We start from the raw sequence: 15,909 nt of genomic DNA on the forward strand, positions 1-15,909 counted from the left end.
ATCCCTGTGTAGACATACCCTTAGGCACTCCCTAGGGGGTAGATAATGTGGACTCAGGTCTTCTCTCTCATTCAGAAGAGGGATTTGAATCCACATCTCCCACCAGACCACATCCCCTCCTAGGAGTGCCTTAATCCACAGACCATAGAGTTGTTCTCACTCTCTCTTTAGCCCAATGGATATTTAGGTATTTATACAAACTGGAACAGTTTCAACAGGAAAGATCGAGAGCAACCTGCTCCAGAACAGCTTATAGCTTGGTGGTGTGGGGATCTGAGTTCAATTCCTTGCTGTAGAGAGGGGATTCAAACCTGGGTTTCCTATATCCCAGGCAAATGCCAAACTGAGCTGAGCATTTTTTCTGATTTTTCAGTTTCATGTCTGAACTGAAAAAATCAGTTATGCGCCCAGATCTACTCCTTACACACACAAACTAAGGCCCTGATCCTGCAGTCATCACTCAGGGCCTAAAGGAGAGGTCTTTGTCTCCTAGGATGTCCTCCTGCAAAGTTAGCTCAGGCTGTAACTTAGGTGTTGCCCCACCCCTAGTTTTTTTGCTTCCCTTTTTCACCTCCCTGACTTCTTGCAGAATTTAAACACATGATGCTGCATCCTGTGTGATCATTACAAATATCTCTTCAGATTTGCTTTTCCCCTCCACTACCGCCCACCTCCCACACACAGAGTAAGCTACAGTACTCAGATGCTAGATGCTAAGGCACATTCCTCTGATCTTCAGCTGATCAATGATGCTGAAAACCAGTTGCTGTTAAACAGATGCATGCCATGTTTTCAGCACCTAAACTGATGACAAGGTCAGGAGATATGAAAACTCTTGGTCAGTGTTCACTGGAAATCACTGGTCTGTTACTGCACAAGAATTTATACATAATTGGTTTGTCACGGGATCCACTCACCGCTAAGGACACCTCCTCCTGGTTGCTGTGGGATTAGTTCCTTCCAGGTGCTGCACTCTCCTCTGGTAGTCTCCACCCATCGTCCTCTCTCACCCTGTGGCTCCTTCTCACTCCAGGAGCTGCAGCTTCCTCTTTGTGACTTGCCTCTCCGGCCAGGTCACTACGGTCCTCCCCTTCCGGGTATCTTTCAGAGCAAGCCATCCCAGGCAGTCTGCTCTCTATGGCCTGGTCTACACCTCCCCAGTGCTTGGTATGGGAACCCAGGCCAGCCCTCTACTCCAGGTTCCAGCTCAGGGGCCCTATCTTCTGCAGCTAAGGTCTACATTATCCTTTGCCTGGCTGCTTTCCCTTGAGCCTTTTCTACCTTTCTGGCTCTCTACCCTCTCTGGGTTTGCCAGCCACACAACTCCCTCCTCCCAGAGAGTAACTGTAGGCTCCTTGACTCTATAGCCCCAAACACACCACCCTTCTCTCAGGGAGTGACTGCAGACTACTTCCCTGCAGTCCCTTTCGGCTGTCAGCTCCTAGGCTTTATAAAGGCCCTTCCTGTTCCTATCCAGCTGAGCCTTGTCTCTAATTAATCCTTGCTCCCTGGCTCCTCTTTCAGGCACAGCCTAGGCAGTTGATTGGCCCACCTGACCACCTTAACCCTCTCAGGCCTTGGGTGGGGTGGACACCCCATCACAGGTTGTAAGAAAACAATGCTGAAAGTTATGCATTTCCTCCCAGAATATATTTTAAAGGAGATAACTATGAAATCAGCCATTTAATCCTTCTAAATCCACACAGATACAATATACACACACAAGACCAAGAGACAGACAAACATGGAGCAGTACAAAAGTTTTATTGACATGAGTTTGGGATGGCTGCCTTACTCATTGTGGTGAAGTGCTTGGAGTACATTTATGGAACCCTTGCCCCTTCCAAAATTAACTTGAACAGTGGCCTTTTGGAAGGTGCAGCGATGAGCATGTTGCCCATACCTCTCTCAAAGCAACGTCTTGGTAATTCACCAGGTGGCACTGAGGTCTGATCTTAAGGAAGCCATGTATCCTCCTCTTCTGACTAGATAATAAGGTACCAAGACAGTGATTGTATCCACATTATTACTATTCACAAGTATAAACTGTGGCCACCATAAAGAGGGTGGGTGGATGGAATATTTCTTTCACATACACACTTCCCCTAATGGGAAAGTAATTTAAATCTGTAGTGAGATAAAAGATATTTCAGGTTAACTGCAATTCAAATGTTATTTCACAGTAACTACATAGTAAATCCACTATAAAAATTGGTAATTACATGGTAATTCATGTTATTGCTGATACATTATCTCTGGATAACCATGTAATTAAACTTGTGCTGTAATTCTTTCAATAAGAACTGTTTTGGTAAAACAACATTATTTCCTGGATTAATTTTTTAAAATGCTATTGAAAGAGCAGAAAACTTTTACATCATACATTAAGACTCATTTATTAGAGGACCATCCCAAAGAGTGGGAAGTTGTGTGAAGTAACTGATTTATTGCATTATAATTCTCTCCCTTTTCTTTTTTAAATATAGGAGACATAATGCAAACTCATAACAGTTCAAACACATGAAGCCTACAATAAGCAAGAGAGAAACAAAAGCACGTTTCAGCAGGCAAACTGTGGGGTAATCAAAATATTTAATATGGCTTGTAACTGAAAGTAATTGATCTAGGTTTCCAATCATTTTAATTATTGCCACATTCCATTCACTTTTCATTAAGTGAAGATAAAAACATGTTCAGTCTTTAAAATGCATGTACATTAGCTTTAAGCCAGTACTGTACATATTGTGCAACTCATCTGTATGCAACACATGAATTTCATAGAATATATTTATATACTGTATATATATACACACACGCACACGCGCACACACACACAATTTTCTGTGGTGATACCCCTGAATAAAATCATTTAAGCAATGCTAATTTCCATATTAGAAAACCCACTTATGAGGCTGGCATAACTTCCCACTAAGTTTAAATCAATATAATTTCCAGATTAAAGCAATACAATATTTCATTATGAACATCTTATTTACATACAAATTAAACTGTGGTCCCGTACACACATTATATTACAAAGAAACCATTTTAATTTTAAAAAATTATTTACATATTTGAGTTCTTTGTTCTTTAATACAGAGATTATGTGAACACTGAAAACTGTATACTAGGCAGGTCTATTTATTAGATTTTTCTATTTGTATTTTTTTGTGCAAATTCCAAATCTTTTCTTTTGAGTTATCATCATCTGCCTCTATTTGCCTTGTATTACTGCTGCTGCTTTTTTGCGTACTGAGAAGGCTGGGTGACTTTACTTCTGGGAACAGGAAGAAAAGATTTAACTCTTGAAACACCCAACTCAGTCTTTGATTTACTGTTGGTGCATTCCACAGTGCGATTGCTGCTGAGAGGACGGATCCCACCCTGTGAATAAAATACAGCATCTTTTTAGCATAAGCATATCCATCGTAAGAACAAAGAGCACCAAAAAGGAGCAAAACAGTGAGTGTCTACTGTTTACAGCATCTTGCACTTTTTGGAAGCATGATAGCCACAGGAAAAGGATAAATTTTCAGGTCCTTGTGAAACAGTTACAGTTTTAGCTTCACTAACCAGTTAGAAACCAATACTCTAATAGAAGTTGCTTTTGTAAAAAAAAAAGCTAACGGGGCATTTCTTCAATAAAAACTTCTTAACATATCATACAAGGACAATAGTAGTGCTCTGGACAAATTATACCAGCTGATGCTCGGTACCGCTCTTTTTACTTTTCTCTCTCTCTCTTCCTCTGAAGAAGAAAGATTCCCTGGACTATATGGAGAATTTCTCCCTCCTCTCATCCCCAGAAGCTCAGCAGTCCCTTTAGCAGAGGTTTGCGGCACCACTGGCATTTTTAAGTTACATTCTTTTCAAATCTAAATTTAAAATATTGAAAAATCACTACTTTAGTGTGAACAATAAGCAGAGGTGTAGGTGTGTACAGAGACCCTTAAACTGCTCCTGGAAGGACACCATCCTACTTTACGGACTGTTTTAAAATTAACTATCTGCCATACAGGCTCATCTTCACAACTGTCTTTGCTAGCCACTCAGTATTTCAAAGCCTCTAAAACCTTTAATTGGCCTTTCAAAATTCTAATTCAGTACATGTGCTGTGCTCGTAAAATACCACCTGATGTTTCTGTGCCTTTCATAAGATTCAGTAGTTTTGTAAATCTATCCGATCAGCTGATTTGTTGCTGAGAGCTTCTTCTCTTCTTTGTTGGGGGGGAAATCACCTAATCAGCTAATCATCATCTTTGCAATTCGTACTGCAGCTTCTTTCTTTTGTAATGTAATGTCAGGGTAGCAGCAATCATTAAAAATGTGGTGTAGTCATGCTATAATTCTATGGGCAAGTCTACACTACAGTGAGGATCGACACTCTGAGATCGATCCACCAGCGGTCGATTTAGTAAAGACCTGCCAAATCAACTGCAGAGCGCTCTCCAGTCGACCCCTGTACTCTACCTCCAACGAGAAGAGTAATGTAAATCGATGGGAGATTTTCTCCGGTCGACCCCCCGCGGTGTAGACCCCACAGTAACTCAACCTAAGGTACATCGACTCCTGAGTTGCGTAGCATAGGTCGACTTACCGTGGTAGTGTAGACATAGCCTTTGTGGGAATAGGGGTAGAGGAAGAACCCCCAGCACAAAAGGCACAGAGGGTAGTTGCTTAGCATGCAGCATAGGCCAAATCAGTTCCCCTCCAAAATATGTCTTATCAGCAAAGAAGTGAGGTAAGGATAGTGATATTATCCCTGTTATGAAAGCAGTTTTCTTATCTCTCCTTTCTACTCATATAGTAGCTGATTTGGTGTGGCAGAAACTGCATTGAGCAGAAAGATGAAATAGCCCTAGGCATGAGAGGCACTGGGGATATCCAGCTACCTTCAGTATTGCTGCAGAACAGATGGTACTTTTAAAAACCAGTTTGCAGATTCCTAATTTGGAGACTGAAACCAGCTAATACTCCATTCTAACTTCCCATGAGAAGAAGAAGGAGATTGCTAGGCACTGCTGGGATTTATATACTAGGGCCTAAGGACAGGATATACATTTCACTTCCATCTTTTCCAGGAAACAAGCACTGGCTGTGCTAAGGAAACGAACAGAGGAAGAGAAAATGCGTGTTCTTCCCAACATTAGCATACTGCACTTATGCCATACCACTGGCCAAAAAGTAAAATACAGATATTCCCAAAACAGCACCTTGGAATGACACTCACAATTTTTATTTCCAATTTATCAACAAAATAATTAACTAAGCTTACATAGTTATTACAAACCATGCTATAATATAATTCTGACAGGAAAAAAAAATCATAACTAACAATATAAAACATGTCACCAGGTATCAAAATTCATAATATTAGCACAAATGCAGTTATGTTTCACATTGTTACATAGAGTTCAACCTCCAGTTTATGATATGAATGCATGCATGGTCAGCTATGTTTCTGAACCATGCAGATATCAAATCAGCCATATGGGGTTAGGAACTTCTTTGCTTAAACAACAAAAGAATATCAATACAGTAGGTAATCTTTCTTTGTTAAAAGAAAAACACTCAAAAGAAGTATAGCCCCAAACTTTCATCTACCTTCAAAACTGTAGGGGGAACTGATCTCCAGATTTTAAATAAAAATATGGAATATGGTCTGTGTCATTTTAAATATTTAAGGTAACTGACAATAGGCCAATAAAAATACAGTAAGTGTTACAAAAGAGAGGTGACAAGCTAATTCATAAGAGCAATAACTCAAGAGTGCATGGTATAGCTGGACAGCTGCATTTCATAGGCATCAAAGCAGTTAGCTTTGTTGCACATCTCTTCATTAAAATTTGCAGTTATGTTTATGTCAGACATGCTAACTCCTCTACATATCAATACAGAACAGGGGACTTAAATTTAAACCCTATAAAATAACAGAACAGAGAACATTTAATGAACCTACAGAGCTACATTTATAATTTATTTTCTCATTAAAAAGGAGTGTTATATTATATATATTGTACTGTTGTAATGCAGTTTAATAAAGACTTGCAGCTAATGAATGAAAGCTCTTTCCTAAAACTAATTTCTTTTATTTATTGGAACATTTTTAATCACATAGGGCTGAATTCTGCCATCATTACTCAAGCTAGACATCAAGATGTGCCAGAGCCCTCACGGTATGAGGTACTGGCTTTCAGACTGGAATTTCCCGCACGAGCACAGACTTCAGAGTAAAAAGCATTCTAATTGCTCCAAGAGCTTCTACACTGGCCATCCTAGGGCAAGAGCATTGTCTTAGAGCTGGTACTATGGGGTTCCTGGCAGTCTCACTGGGGACCAGGGGCTTCAACAGAGGCATGTCAAGGAGCTGCTCATGCTCTGTGTGTCTCCTAACTTGACTTCTTGAGCTGGAGCTTGGTATTTCAAGTTCTGAGGAATCAATGCTCGATGGGGCTCTTGACTTTACTGCCGAAGGGATGGAGTGCTTTGGTGTGGTGATGTTCACCCACTGTGCTTATGGGAAGTGTAAGGAGAGCTTGCCATTAAGTTTGCTGCTTGACATCCCGCACTTCAGCATCACAGATTTTTTTAGCTATCTTTCAGGCTACATGCCCATAGGTGCATGTTACATTGTTCTGATGTTGGATTTCTGTTTTGCAGCTCAGGGCTCATTTTCTCTGTTGATCTGGTCCTTCTCTCATTTTTCTAGGCCTCCTTTCTCTTCCTTTTGCAAGTATGGCATCAAAAGAGGAAGACCACTCAGCTTGGCGTTCCAGGACATTTATGAACATCCTGGATTCTTGAGGAGACCACGTTCCCTGTGTCATATAATCATCCATGTGGCAGCCTGCCAGGGATGTGTCGGTGATGATCGCCTTGTCTGGAGGGACCCCCCATGCATATGCGATGTGGGTCTGTCCATCACTGAAGCCATGACAGTACCTTGGTGGGGACTGTTAGCATGAAGTCCATGGAATGAAGATTTGGTGAGTAAATGGATTGGAGCCACATCTGACTACAGCAAAGGTGGAGTCATGCAAAAGGGGTCACATGTATACATGAAGCCATGTGGCCTAGGAGGGATAGGCAAGTCCAGGCTGGTAGACAGGATTGCTCACAATGCGAGTTATGGTGTTGCTCATTGACTGGAACACGTCTTTTGGCAAATAGTCCCATGCTGTGACTGAACTGATGTCAGCCCCTATGAAGTCCAGAGACTGTGTGGAGTCTATGATCCATTTCTCAATGTTGACGCTGACTCCGAGGGACAAAGGAAGGTTGAACAGCATGGAGGTTGAAACTTGTGCTTCTTGCTTGGACCACGCAGCTAGAAGCCAATTGTCGAGATATGGAAACATGAAGACCCCCTAACATCTGACCTAGGCTGCTACAACAGAAAAAGACTTTGGTAAAGATTCTGGAAGCGGTGGCTATTCTGAAGGCGAGCACCCTGTACTGGAAATGGTAGCAGCCCAATGTAAATCTCTGGAAATGTCTGTGGGCTGGATGGACATCAATGTGAAAATAAGTGTCCTTCATATTGAGAGCCGTAAACCCCATGCTCTTCTCTAAGGATGGGATAATCACTGCCAAGGTGACCATGCAAAACTTGAGTTTGTGAATGAAGTGATTGAGATGTTGGAGATCAAGGATTGGTCTTCCCCCACCTTTCTTCTTGGGTATCAGGAAGTTGAGTAAAACCCTGTTCCCTGATATTTCGTGGGGACGTGTTCTACTACTCCCTGTTGCAATAAGGAGTTCACCTGTTGGGTGAGGATGCTGTCATGAGAGTGGTCTCTGAAGAGGATAGGAGAGAGAGGTCTTGGAGGAGGTAGCATGATAAACTTGATTGTATAGCCATGGCGGATGACGTTCAACATCCATTTGTCCATTGTTATTGCACTCCAAGTGTGGGAAAAGAGGGCTAACCAACTCCCAAAGGAGGTTGGAGGATTGTGAGGTGATAGATATAGCAGTTGGCAACTCTTGGGGTCACCTCAGAAATACCTCTTGGCTAGAGGTTGTAACTGCGACGTCAAAGCCTGAAAAGAGGGCCCCGGAGGTGAGATCGCTGAGATTTCTGGCATTTCCTCAGAGGCTCATCAGGTCTCTGAGGGTAAAATGTGGGGCCCATAGAAGAGAAACAGTGGAACTAAAATTCATTTTCAAATTTAACACCATTATTTTGGGCTTGAATAGGGACTGGGAGTGGCTGGCTCATTACAAAAGCAGTTTTGCCTCTCCTGGAATTGACACCTCCTCATCTATTATTGGGAGTGGATTACATCCACCCTGATCGAAGTGGCCCTGTCAACACTGGTTTTCCACTTGTGAGGTAACTCCCTTCCCTTTATATGTCATTATATAAGCCTGCATCTGTAATTTTCACTCCATGCACCTGAAGAAATGGTGTTTTACCCACGAAAGCTTACGCCCAAATAAATCAGTCAGTCTTTAAGGTGCTACCAGACTCCTTGTTGTTTTTGTGGATACAGACGAACATGGCTACCCCCTGGTACTTGGCTAGTAATGCCTGATAGTTCACAATCCTGAACTGAAGGCTAGACGAGAATAATATCTTGCATCCTAAAAAGTCCAAATGCTTGCCCTCCTTATCAGCTGGTGTAGATCATGGGTGATACTGTTTGGCTTGTTCAGTCGCTGCCTGGACAACTAGGAAGTTTGGAGAAGGCTGAGAAAAATGGAACTCAGACCCGTGGCAGGAACTATAGGAATGTTTTTTGGCAACTTTGGGGGTAGCTGTGCATGTGGTAGGGGTGTGCCACACTGGAGTCTTCCAGAACAGAATAGCATCATTAATTGGCAATGTAATTCTGGCTGGTACCAAGGTGTGGAGGATATCAAGTAGCTTATGCTGGGTGTCCTGGATTTCTTTCAGGGGAATTTGGAGTTCCCTCACAACTCTGCAACAGTTTCTGAAATTGCCTGAAGTCATCCGGAGGAGAAGGGGATGCTGCAGTAACCACTTCATGAAGAGGGAAATTTCACCGGTTCCGGTGACACCACTGCGACTGGACTAAGGAGTTCCTCCTCTATCAGTGGACCTGAGCACCTGTTAGAAGGAACCCATAGAGGGGAGGCAGGCGAATATTTCCTCATAGACTGAGCTGGTTCCAAGGGGGTGGTATTGGGACCAGGGTCCCCAGTATGACCATTAGGTCATATCTGAGGGAGGTTGTGGGGTACAGCATGGGGTACCAATGGCTCTAAGATGGTGGAAGTGGTGGATGCTGGTATGGCAGTCTCTGTGAAGGTGCATAGGGGTGATATGACATGGTCAGCTCCTCTCCTGGTTCTGATTTGGAGGAGGAGGAGAAGATGGACTCCAGTTAAATGGTAGTACCTTGGGAAGGGTGCAGATTACTGGAATGGATGGTGCGGGGTCCTGTACCCAGGGCATATCCCGTGGCAGAGAAATAACCTCTCTAGAGATGGAGGGGTGACTCTGGGTCTCCCACGGCCAATATGTGCTGTGGCTCAGATATGGTTCTGGATCTCCCCAGTGTCAGAGGTACCCTCTCTTTGATTTGTATTGGTGCCAGCGCCATGGACCTTCCCAGAATGGGAGGATCCCACATCTTGTGCCAGTGATGTTGGTACTGGTGGAGCAGGGCTCGGAACAACTGGATACCACCATGTGTGGGATTTCTTCTCATGCCTATGGGACTTAGCATGAGCTCGGTCTTCATGGCTCAAAGTCATGGAAGGAGTGTCCACTTTCTTTGATTTTGAGGAAGACTTAGTCCCATGCTTATAGGCATACTTCCTTATCTCCTGACTAGGCCCCACCATGGGGTACATGGTGGTGGTTCCCCTGGCACCAGATCTGGATATGGTAGCAACAGGTGAGCTCTGTGCTAATTCAGGCTGATGTATGGGAGAGTTCCCTGGCATGGGTCCCAATGAGGCCTCATGGCGAACTCCATAAAGTGCTTCTGGAGGCAGAGAGCCTGGCCTTCTTGGGTGTGGCTGGGGAAGGACTGGCAAATACTGCACCCTGATGCAATGTGAGCTCCCCCCAAGAAGTAGAGGGGGCGTTGGTGTTTGTCGCTGACTGAGAAGGAGAGCAGGCAGGAGGCACAGAGTTTGAGGCCTGGAGTCCTGGGCATAGTCCAGTACTCGCTTGTGGGCATGGGGGGAGGAAGTGAAGAAGAAAACAACCCCCCAAATCAATCTAAACAAAGCACTAAAACTACAATAAATTGGTAAAGCTATTATAAAACTCTTAAAACTATGTATAACTATCTTATTTAAAAGTGCATCAGAAATATGGACACAAAGTTCTGACCAGGACCATGCGGCGGTGACAAGGAACTGGAGATGCAGTCAGTCCACCCTGTTCTTTATCACCATGGATGGAAGCAGAAGGTGAGCCAGGGTGCATGTGCGGACCAACCAGCTCCAAACGCATAGTTTGCATGTGTAACCCTCAGTGGAATACCATAGGGAGCATCACTCGAAGAAGAGCCAATAGATATGGAACGGTACCTGGCAAGGCATCGTTGGAACTGGTGATGAGCTAGAGTGATGGCCAATCAGGTACAGTCTCTTAAGGGAGCTCCTTTACTGATTGTGATCAAGAAGAAATTGACTGGAATGTCCCAAGGGGAGCATTTATACTCAGCAAGGAGTTGTGTGCGACTGCTAGTAGGGGGGCCATACTTTATCCCACTACTGCTGCCCTCAAGGATCATAAAAATCTTAAGAGCTAAAGGAGTTCTGCTCATCTTATGCTAAGACTCAGAAGTGAAGATCCTGTATAGATGGTGGCCTTGATTTTGTGTTTAGCTATTTTACATTTCAGACACTGTCATACACAAATCTACTGTAGCCAGCTACAAAAGGGTCATCCTAGTGTAGGATGTCTAGCTGGAGAAAACTTAGGCATGGCTAGGGCTCCCTTTCCTTGGCAATCACTGCTGCCACATCTGCCTCTTGGGGCTTTCAGGAGCTGGCATAATTTAGAGTATCCCTTAGATGGCGTAGAATTAAAGGAGCACAAAGGCCAGTTTCACGCACACATACCTGCCAAGCTGCAATGTATGTTTCTCAGCTGTAGCTGAGGATCTAGGTCAGTATCTTTAGAGAAGCATGAATTTCACTGAATGCCGATTTAATTAAATTCTGCCAACCCCCTTCTTTAACTGTTCTTTATTTATGAAAAAAGGAAAGTGAAGGACTGATTGTCTTGATTCCTACCTTGCAAACTTCCCCTCAGTTCTATTAATGCATCAAAATACTCCTGTTAGCTGTGTAAGTAAACATATAGCCCCCTTTGCTGCGGTATCTGAGCACCTCACAAACATTCACTAATTTAACCCCACACGGAGTTTTTACCCCAAAAGGAAAAAGTGCCAGAAACTCCATGAAGTCCACTAGAGACTTCGCTATTGCTTCTGATTTTATGTGGAACACATTCTGATACTCTGGTGCTAAGCACCGAACAAAACCCTATGGATAGGGCAACAGAGATAACAGATGATCTCACAGCATCTCTGTTAGGTAGGGAAGCATTATCCCCATTGAACAGACAGGGAGCTGAGGCACAGAGACATTGAGTATCCTGCCCAAAGTCAGTCAGTCACTCTCACTCTCACACACATACACACACAGAATTCCTGGTAGCGCTAGAAATTCAGTCCAGATCTCCTAAATCCAGTGCCTCAGCCACCACACCATCCTTCCTCCTATTACAGTCCTGAAAATCTTCTGGTCAGAATAGACCTTCAGTACCATGTAGAACTGTACTTTAATTTTGTGACACTAGGGAGAATTTAACTCTCTCTATGAACATTGCACTGCTGGGCTTAAGTCAGAAGTTAAAAAAAGAAAAAGGCTTGTACATCCTCTCTGGAGGAAGGTCTTGTGGTTTACACATAAAATTAATTCAGGGGGGCCTGGATTCCATTCCCAACCCTATCACAGATTTCCTGTGTGGCCTCGGGCACGTCATTCATTTCAGTTTCTTCATCGCTAAATGGGTGATACACCTACCTATCTCACTGGGGGGTGGTAAGACTAAATTGCTGTGCATAAAGTACATTGAAATTCTAGGATGGAACATTATACAAGTAACGTACTATCAGAGTCTCAGTGTTGCTGCAGAACTCAGTATCATTATGCTACATATTGAATTTTTTAATACAGTAATATTTTCCCTTTATAGATTTCAAACGGATGTAATTTGCAAAGAATTTAGGTAATTTCCCCCTGTAGTTTCTTCAGAAAAATAACTGACATTCAACAAATATACTTGTGATCATCCAATTATTTTCTGAGTTACAATTTATGCCCTCCAGTAACAAATCAGCAGCTTTTTGGCACCTAAGCCTTCATATGTTCAAACTATCTTGTAGTTAATATTGTCTGTTTACATCTGGACTCTTGTTTCCCAAACGTGGGAGGACCAATTCCAAATGGATTTATTCTTTCTGGGTTTTTTTGGTTTCTTCTAAGATAGGGTGCCAAGAGAGCAATGCACTGAAACATACAACAAGTTCAGAGGGAAAGAAGTTAATCCCCGTTTAAAAAAAATAAAAGCTGATCTATGTCTTGCTTGCTCAGCCTCCTGTACTATAATTGGTTTCAGGTTCTCAAAATTTCCACCAGCTGGAAGTTTTCCACTCAATATCAGGCTGACTCATTTCTAGTTACGGAAGACACTCAGGAGAAATCTGGTTCAAACTGGCATATGCTTTGGTAATCACTAATAAGGATGACAAAGTAAACCGTGTTCAAGCAATTAGTGTCCAGAAGTAACGGGAATTTTGACTACTTCTGTTCATTTAATCATTTTAGCTTGTAAGGCTACTATGAAAATGTTGAGTGCTAGAAAAGTCCAAATTTCAGAAAAGTTTCATTAAAATAATTGAAATATCATGACTATCTATGATACTTATTCAGTAGATATCATCATGTAAATATAAAAATCACACATGGGCCAAACGCATACCTAGTTTAATGACCAATGACTTTGGTGGACACACACCAGGGAAAAAATTGGCCCACGGTGCCTGAAGTATGTTTCCTAAAAATTATTAATCATATCAGTTTATCAATAAATACCAATTTACCAATAAATTTACCAATAAATACCTTTTGTCTCTAATTAACAGAGAATTCAAGGCATTTTAATCTTTCTGATTTCCACCAAGAACTCAAACATAGATTTGTAGTGGGCTCTAGAAAACGTTCAAAATAGTTTGTACACAGGTATTTTTTTACACTCTTATGAAACATACTATGCGTCCCATACCTTTTGTGACACCGATTTACTTGGATTAGTACTGCTTGCTGAAAATATAGGATCAATTTGAGAGCTTCTGAACATAACCAGCTCATCCTTAGAATCAGCAATCTAAAAGAAAAGAAAACAATATTTTGGAAGTCCTTTATATTTCATTTTGAAGATTTTTGGAGTCTATTTTTAATGCACATTTTACTTTGCATGAGAGATTATAAGAGTTGTGTGTAAACTTCAGAAGAACGATTTATAAATCCTCACTGTATCCAAGAAAAAAAGGGGAGCCAGATTCAATTTAAGTTTACAGAATCATAGAGATGTAGAGCTGGAAGGGATCTCCAGAGATCAACTAGTCCATTCCTCTTCCCCCCTGCCCCCCCCGCCAAGTATACCTAGGACCATCCCTGACAGATGTTTGTCTAACTTGCTCTTAAAAACCTCCAATGATGGGGATTCCACAACATCCCTTGATACCCTATTCCAGTGTTCAACTGTTCTTATAGTTAGAAAGTTATCCTAATATCTAACCTAAATTTCCCTTGCTGCAGATTAAGTTTGTTTTACCTTCATTGGCTATAGATAACAGTTGATGACCATCCTCTTTATAACAGTCCTTAACATATTTACATACTTATCAGGTCTCCACTCAGCCTTCTTTTCTCATGCCCAGTTTTTTTAACCTTTCCTCACAGGCCAGGTTTTCTAAACTTTTTATCAATTTCGTTGCTCTGCTCTGGATTCTCTCGTTTGTCCACATCCTTCTTAAAGCATGGCATCCAAAATTGGACATAGTACTCTAGCTGAGGACTCACCACCACTGAGTAGAGCGAAACAATTACCAATCACGTCTTACATAACACACTCCTGTTAACACACCACAGAATAATATTTGTCTGTTTTGCAACTGCATCACATTGTTAACTCAGATTCAATTTGTGATCCATTATAAGCCCGAGATCTTTTTCAACAGTACTACTGCCTAGCCACTTATTCCCCATTGTACAGCTGTGAAGTTGATTTTTTCTTCTTTAGTGTAATACTTTGAATTTCTCTTTATTCAATTTCATCTCTTTAATTTCAGACCAATTTTCCAGTTTATCAAGGTCATTTTGAATTCTAACTCTTTCCTCCAAAGTGCTTGCAACCCCTTCCATCTTGGTGTCATCTGCAAATTTTACAAACATTCTCTCTGCTGCGTTATCTAAGTCATCAGTGGAATCTCAATAGATATATCCTCCCAGTTTGACAATGAACCATGACTACTCTTTGAGTACAGTTTTTCAACCATTTGGGCCCCACTGTATATTAATTTAATCTAGACAATATTTCCCTAGTTTGCGTATGAGAACATCATGTAAGTACAGTGTCAAAAACGTTACTAAATTCAAAATAAATCATGTCTACATCTTTTCCTCTATCTACTAGCCAGTAGCCCTGTCAAAGAAGGAAATTGGGCTGGGACAGCATGATTTGTTCTTTAATAAATCCACATTGGCTATTAGTTATCACCCTATTATACTCTAGATTCTTACAAATTGATTGTTTAATAATTTTGCCAGTATCTTTCCAGTTACCGCAGTTAGGCTGACTGGTCTATAATTCCTGGATCCTCTTTGTTCCCCTTTTTTAAAGATAGGTACTATATATGTTTGCCATTCTCCAGCCCTCTAGGACCTCACCCATCCTTCATGAATTTGTGAAGATAACTGCTAATGGTTCCAAGATTTCTTCAGTCCTAGGGTGAATTTCATCAGGCTCTGTCAAATTTAATACATCTAATTTCTTTAAATATTCTTCATCTTGTCTTTCCCTATTCTGGCTAGGATCCAGCTGCCGTCCCCTAAGACATGCCTTTTAGGATAGCCACAAACAGTAAACACATTTTAAAGGTGTTAAACCCTGTCTACACACGTGTTTAACAATGTTAGTTAAAATGAGTTAGCTAACATGCTTTTAAACCATCTATTTTCCCTAGGCCAGACATGGCCTTGGAGTGAATCCCTGATGAGATGCCAAGGGATTAGCTGGTGCAGCTTCAGTGCATCTGGCTCATAGCATACAGCTGTTAAAACCTAACTTCACAGAGAATTATATAAAACATGATTACAAAGCTTCCCACCACAATTATTTCTTAATTAAAAGTTTGTTGGTATCTGAGATCACACAGAATGTGCAATAAAGCAAAATTGCTGGAAAGGTTTAAGCAACCAGGGAATTGTTTATGGAGATCCTTGGTGTATAATTAGGTATAATGGGATTATGGTCAGCAAAGTAAGTGTACAATGTGCATCAGAAAAGCTTTATATTGCTATTAGACTATGAAATAGTCTCCCAATGGAAGTAGTGAAAACACAACTGATTCAATCACTTAAAATTAGGCTGCTGAAAGCAATAGAAAATATGATGTGGAGAGCAACAATGCATTGAAGCAGATTATCTGATAGAACTTTAGCTTCTCTAAATTCATGGCTCAATACATTTTAGCATTCACTGCAAATTCCTGAGTGTATGACATGACATTTAAGGTTAAACTTTTTTTAAAATAAAATAAATCATAAAATCTATCACACATATATTAGTCTATTTTAGCACATCTCGAGTTAATGAAAAAGTATTTTAAAATCTAAGATCTATTATGGATTAAA

General features: G+C 41.5%; 1 protein-coding gene across 1 annotated transcript in view; it reads right to left on the minus strand.

Moving 5' to 3' along the window:
* Nucleotides 1–1,745: 1,745 nt before the first annotated feature.
* CTTNBP2 (cortactin binding protein 2) overlaps nucleotides 1,746–15,909 on the minus strand; it is a 197,079-nt gene continuing 182,915 nt past the window's right edge. The window contains 3 exon segments of the mRNA XM_037888921.2: nucleotides 1,746–3,243; nucleotides 3,245–3,384; nucleotides 13,277–13,378. Of these exon segments, the coding sequence (XP_037744849.1) occupies nucleotides 3,138–3,243; nucleotides 3,245–3,384; nucleotides 13,277–13,378 (348 nt within the window). The 3' untranslated portion in view covers nucleotides 1,746–3,137.

Source organism: Chelonia mydas, chromosome 1 (genome assembly GCF_015237465.2).
Source record: "Chelonia mydas isolate rCheMyd1 chromosome 1, rCheMyd1.pri.v2, whole genome shotgun sequence".
NCBI lineage: Eukaryota > Metazoa > Chordata > Testudines > Cheloniidae > Chelonia > Chelonia mydas.